The 6,380-nt window shown below is 55.3% G+C and overlaps 1 protein-coding gene across 1 annotated transcript; it reads left to right on the top strand.

Annotated features, from left to right (window-relative positions):
- Positions 1-4,149: 4,149 nt before the first annotated feature.
- HOXD4 (homeobox D4) lies at positions 4,150-5,452 on the top strand (the record flags this gene model as incomplete). Its single annotated transcript, XM_081096366.1, has 2 exons — positions 4,150-4,576; positions 5,124-5,452. 2 exons carry the CDS (start codon positions 4,150-4,152, stop codon positions 5,450-5,452), a joined length of 756 nt encoding a protein of 251 aa, XP_080952492.1.
- Positions 5,453-6,380: the final 928 nt, after the last annotated feature.

Genomic DNA, 6,380 nt, shown 5'->3' with positions numbered 1-6,380 from the left:
CCTGGGGGCGGGCAGCCGAAGCGGGGAGGTCTGGGTATTGGTGGGGTGTCTGGGCCTTGTCATTTTCCTGTGTGTCATCGATGTCTGCCTTATTGTCCTGTGGAATTTAAGTGACCCCCGTTTTCACTGCAACAGGTTCGGGACCAGGAGAGACCGCCGCTGTGAGTACCTTCCCGTTTTTTCCGAATCGCAGTGGCGGTGTTGCTGGCTGGGGAGGTGGTGGGCCAGGGCCGCGCCCGGGGAGTGGGCGGGTGGAAGGACGGCCCTGCCCCTGGCCTGCCGAGGGGAGGGGAGCTCGCTTTGGAGGTGGAGGCCCTAAGTTGAGCTCCTGGAAAGATTTTGGGGGGGCCTAGCTCACAGTTACCTAACTAAGGGAACGTGCCACGCGGGCTTTCACCCACATCTTCTTGGGCCTCCCTGGACCTCCGGCCTTCCCGGGGCTTCCCGGCTCGCACAGGTGCAGCTCCGGCGGGAGTACGCTTCTGCTCAGAGCTGGCAGCTAATGAGCAGCCCGCCCTATTAAGTTGCGGCTAGCATCGCCTTCTGCTAGAACCAACCTGCCAAATACCCAGGCAACGCGATCTGCCTCAGCAGCCCAGCCCAACTTAACCTGGTCCCGCCGGGACCAACCTCCTCTCGTTTTTTATAAAAAGAAGAAAGAAAAAGAGATGAAACAAACAAACGAAAACCCACCCTTCGGCTGTGTTGAGTGGGCAAGCTTCCGGGAAGGGCTGCGGATTCAGAGCTTTAGATGGAAGTCCCTCCTCAGCCCTCCCTCGGCCCTAGTCTCAGCAGTTTGGGGTCTGGTTTGGGGACATGGGCTGAGTAAGGAGGGAGGAATATGCCCTTCTGGTCCACCTCCGATTTTCTGTAGCTGCAATTGGAAAATTTTTGCGCCAAAGCCGCTGGTGTTGCAGGAAAATGGGGGAGGGGGGTGGCTGGGAGGGGTGAGGTGGGGGGCATAGATTTTGGGGGTCCTGGGCTCAGAAGTTGGATCTTTCTGAGTTGCATATGCCACAGAAGAAAGGTATATATCTGAGGAGGCCCCTGAAGTTTCAGGAAGACTGCCATATTAAGATCAAGGTAGTGGTTCAAGGATCAAGGTAGTGGTTCAAGAGTCAAGGGGGAAAAAAGTGGTCCCCTCCCTCACTGCAAAATGGAGATGGTTTTATTTTAATGAGAGATGGAATGTGCCAGGGCTGTAGGAACCAGGCACCCTCCCTCTCTGGTGAGTCACCCTCTCTCCAGGGTCTGAGAAGCCGGGACTTGACTCTGGGCCAGGTTTCTTTGCCCTACAGGCTGGGGAGCCTAGTCAGCTCCCTCCCTGGGGATTACGCTAACTGGAGAAGTGGAGATTTCACCCAGTACATAGTTTCCCTGTACAACCACGCTGGCTCGAGTGAAATGGCTCTGGCTCCAGGCTGGAAAGTCTGGCATCCTCAGGACCCTCTTGTCTTGCCCCCTTCTTGCCGTTGCCCTGGCTCTTGGGGTGCTTATCTCTGCTGATGCTCCTCGCTTGAAAACCCACATTTGGCACCCTCTAGCTAAACACAGCACAAAAAACGGAGATCAAAGCATTTGTATGAGCAGTGGTGCGGGAGGTGAATATTTAACGCTTTTGTTCATCAATAACTCATTGGCTTTGACCTGTCTGAACAAGTCGAGCAATAAGGTGAAATGCAGGTCACAGCGTCTAACAAATATGAAAATGTGTACCCTCACTGTTTCCCCACCGGACCCAGCAGGCTCCCCCAATTTGCCTGGATAAAGCCTAGACCCAGTGTCCCCCAGATGGGGAGTGTGGGGGAGCATTTGGCAATAGGGGTAGTTGGAGGGAATCTCCCTGGGACAAGGGACGTAGGCAGCCTCAGAGCTCTTGTTAGAATTGGCACCAGGAAATCCCTACAAAATCGCTAAAGCACTGGAACCAACGGATTGGGGTGGGGGGAGTGTGCAAAGTGCATTGTGGAAGCAGGCAGCCAATTCTGCCAGGCTGGGGGGCAGAGGGGAGTCTCCCTGCTCCGCCCCACCAGGCCAAAACAAATTTTTGAAACATGAGTGGAAAAACAAAACAATCAAAAAACATTTTAAAGCCTCTGCCGTACAGTCAGGGATCCCAAAGCCCCACTCAATCCTGAGCATCTCTCTGCCCCCGAAATTCATCCGGGCCTTGGGCGCGTCTGTTCTCTTGGTGCCCTGAACGGAGGGGTGAGCCCCAGACAGCTCTGAAGCGCTGGGGCAGGCACGCAATTCGTGAACTTTTGTACTCTTGTGTGCTGCTGTCCGCAAAAATAATGAAACTTTGTGATATGTTTGTAAATGATTTTGAATGACCCCTCACCCTGCCCTTCACCATTAGTGCATTGGCCCCAGCCCAGGGCAGCTTGGTGCCTGCAAGCAGCGCCTGCCTCGGGGTCTGCAGCAGCAGCAGCAGGACGGAGAGGCCAGCTGGGCTCAGGGCCCAGGAAGGTAAATGCGCGACTTCTTGAAGAACTAGCTTTGTCAGCCAACCTGGCTCGCCCCGGCAGTAGAAAAAAAATAGTGGATGGAGAATATTCCCCTCTTGCCTTTCTTCTGTCACTGAGGGCATTTGCTCCTTTCTGGAAAATACCACTTGATAAGGGGGGGAGGGATATTGGATTTGGAGAAAGAGGAATAATAAAACCGCCATTTCTGGGATGAATATTTTTTCTTCCCTAAGAAGACTGTTCTGGCTCCCTGGCTGCTTGGTAACCCCACCCTAGTAAAAGGGTGGGGTACTAGCTCATTGCTGCAAATTGCCACCAAGCCCTTCAGGCTACCTGAACCATCTTTGGAAATGCCAGGGGCGGGTGTCGGGGTGGTGGTGCACCGAGGAAGAGGCCAAGGCTAGCAGCGGTCTGGGTGCCCAATTTGGGTGGAACTTGAACGTAGTAACGTTGTCTATATATACCCTGTAGAACCGAATTTGTGTGGTATCCACATAGTCACAGATTCGATTCTAGGGGAATATATGGTCGATGCAAAAACTTCACTTTTCTCCAAAATAGCCTGAGTCAGAAGGAGAGGCCAGAAACAGCGGGGCGGGTCAACCACCTCTTTCTCTTTTATTACGTTGGAGTCCAGGATGATCAGCGGATCGACTGAGCCTGGTGACACAAAGCACCCTTTTCTTCAAGAAGCACCTCACCTTTATACAGAGGCTCCTGTGTAAACACCTAATTGGTTGCAGGAATGCGGAGCCAAAGGGCTAGGTTTTGGAGGACTGGGGAGTGCGGTGGGAGGCCAGGTAGCCCCAGCTCGGCCCTCAAGGAGCATGAGGTTGGAGGGTGCCTCATGAGCGGCTCACTGGCCTTTGAGTGCCCTGTAAGAAGGAGGCGAGCTGGAAAGAAGGAGTGCAGAGTCCTTGTGGGGTCCATTTGGGTGGGGTGGGGTACCCTCGCCATCTTCCTGGCACACCTCTCAGCTTCCCGGGCTGAGGCAGGGGGAACCTCTTGCCATACCTGCAAGGCCTGGCTTTGGCTAGAATTACCCCAGCTCGGGCACTCACAGAAAGCTGGGCGGTTACTCATTGCCTAAATGGATTCAGGCCAGCCAGATTGTAGTAACTTTTGGGTGACCCTGAGGAAGACAAAGCCGGGACTGAGCCTTTGTATGGCAGTCCCCGTTCCCGCGGCCGGGCTGGCGGGAGCCCTTCCTGCTGGGGTATTCTGCCCAACTCTGAGCTGCCTCACCCACCTGCCTTTTGGTGCCTACACTCCAATGGATATTCGGATTCAGTCCACTTTGAGCTGTGCCCACTCTGGGGGGCTGTTTTCTGGCGGGTTGGTGAGTGGAGAGGGCACTGGAGATTAGCAAAGTCAGTGGCAGACAAAAGCTGGAATTACTTTCAGGGGGATGAGGGTGCTGAGGGTTAGAAGTATATTAACCTCTCGTGAGGGCCCTCGAATGTGCCACAGCGAGTCACTTGATTACACGTATGTTATTTAGTTAAATTTGTGAAAATTATGAGATGCTCACCAACCCGGTGATAAACTCGCTCCCTCGCTATTGGCTGGCCTGGTCACATGGCCGCCAACTTTATTCAGTTGACAGCAAGTAGGAGGGCCCTATGGAAGGAGAAAAAAAGACAACACGAGAAAAATTAGTATTTTCTACCTTCTGAAATTAATGGCCATGAGTTCGTATATGGTGAACTCCAAGTATGTGGACCCCAAGTTCCCTCCCTGCGAGGAATATTTGCAGGGCGGCTACCTAGGCGAGCAGGGAGCCGACTACTACGGCGGCGGCGCACAGGGTGCTGACTTCCAGCCCCCAGGGCTCTATCCGCGGCCCGACTTCGGTGAGCAGAGCTTCGGAGGCGGCGGCCCGGGCCCGGGCTCGGCGCTGCCCACGAGGGGTCACGCGCAAGACCCAGCAGGCCACTACGGCGCCCCCGGAGAGCCGTGCCCGGCGCCCCCTGCGCCCCCGCCCGCGCCCCTGCCAGGCGCCCGGGCCTGCAGCCAGCCGGGCGGCCCCAAGCAGCCGCCCCCAGGGACGGCACTCAAGCAGCCGGCTGTGGTCTACCCCTGGATGAAGAAGGTGCACGTGAACTCCGGTAAGGCGCGGGCCCAGCGACCTCTCAGCCCTCACCCAGCCCAGCGGCCTGCGCCCCGGGGCGGGGCGGGGGGGGGCGCGGATGGGTGTGGGCGCGTGGGGCTTCAGTGGGCACCTCAGTTACTCTCTCCATAAATTTTTATAGCTGAGGGAGCAGGCCGGGACCATGTGGCTGGCTGCATGTCTGTGGGCAAAAAGGGGGGTGGAGATGGAGGGGGGAGGAGGATTCCATTTTCAGAAGGAGCAGAGGCTCCACGGTGGAGAGAAATGGGGGCTTTCCAAAATGCTTGGAAATTCCGGAGCTTTCGGTGGGCCAGGGAGATGGGAGCACAGTTGGGGATCCCCGCCTGCCAGCGTGGGGGAGTGGGTTGGTGTGATGAGGTGGTAGGAGCGAGCGCGTGTGCTGGGGGAGAGGGCGGGAGGGAGGGAGAGCGGCTGGGAGCGCTGGGAGGGCCTGGGGCGCGCCAGGAAGTGAGCGCGTTGGCCAGGGGCCTAACTAGTGGCCGGCCGGGCGCTGACCTGACCGTGCGGTCTGTTTTGTCTCTCAGTGAACCCCAACTACACCGGCGGGGAGCCCAAGCGGTCCCGGACAGCCTACACCCGGCAGCAAGTCCTAGAACTGGAAAAGGAATTTCATTTTAACAGGTATCTGACGCGGCGCCGTCGGATTGAAATTGCTCACACCTTGTGTCTGTCTGAGCGCCAGATCAAGATCTGGTTCCAGAACCGGAGGATGAAGTGGAAAAAAGACCACAAGCTGCCCAACACCAAAGGCAGGTCCTCGTCCTCCTCGTCCTCCTGCTCCTCCTCTGCCGCCCCCGGCCAGCATTTGCAGCCCTTGGCCAAGGACCACCACACGGACCTGACGACCTTATAGAAGTGGGGACCCTGGGCCCATCCCTCCCTGCGCTCCCGGCTGAGCCGAAGCCGCAGGGGCAGGCCCGGCCTGCTGTCACCTCGCTGGGCTCTAAGGTACTGTAGGGTGGACCTGGGACGTGCAGGCCGTCCTTGGACTAGGTTAGCATCCTGCCCGAGGGCAGCCCCCTACCTGGAGCGGGTATGGGGGTGGGAGGGGGATGGGACTCTCTCTCTAAGTATATGATCATATGGCAGGAGCTACTGAGAACATAAAACCTTGGCGAGTCATTAAACTCATGAAAATCTCCGCTGTTGGATTTTGAATTTACAAGTGAAGGTTGAATGCTTTACCCTAGTGTGAATTTGAACATCCTTCCCCACCCCACGCCTCCAGGGATGCTGTGGTTTAATAATGTGGGGGAGTCAGACAGCAGGTTAGCCACCCCTGTGCTAGGTGCTTTCAATGGAAGCAGGAGAGCTGTGCCAGGATTTCTGAACTTTCTGGGTTGTCTGTATAACTTCCAGTGTGAAATTATATATATTGTTCCCACTGGCCCATGCCCAAAGAAATGAGTCTAAGAAGGAAGTGGAAACGGGTCATTTTATGTTTAGATTATATTTGCTTAAATATTTATTTGGTGGGGAATGGGGTACAGAAATAACTGACATCTTAATGCCAAAAACCTTAAGATGGTGAAAGGGTCCAAATTTCAGGAAACAGAATCAGAGATGTGTGGACTTATTCAGGCTGTAACTGGCATTTTGAACCCCACCCCCTCCCCATTCCCTGGAAATGTGTGTAGGGCCCTTAACCCTTCTAGAGGGAAGCAAAGAGTCCAATCTGAGTTGCATTCTTGAAAATGTATTTCCACATGTGCTTTTTTCAGCCCTGTGCTACAACCAGTATTAAAGGTTGTTAAAGGAAAGGAAAAAAAGAAAGAAACAAA

The sequence above is a fragment of the Myotis nattereri genome (genome assembly GCF_964212035.1).
Source record: "Myotis nattereri genome assembly, chromosome: 7".
NCBI classification, from domain to species: domain Eukaryota; kingdom Metazoa; phylum Chordata; class Mammalia; order Chiroptera; family Vespertilionidae; genus Myotis; species Myotis nattereri.
The sequence above is the reverse complement of the archived record's forward strand: the minus strand, read 5'-3'. Positions and strand labels throughout refer to the sequence as shown.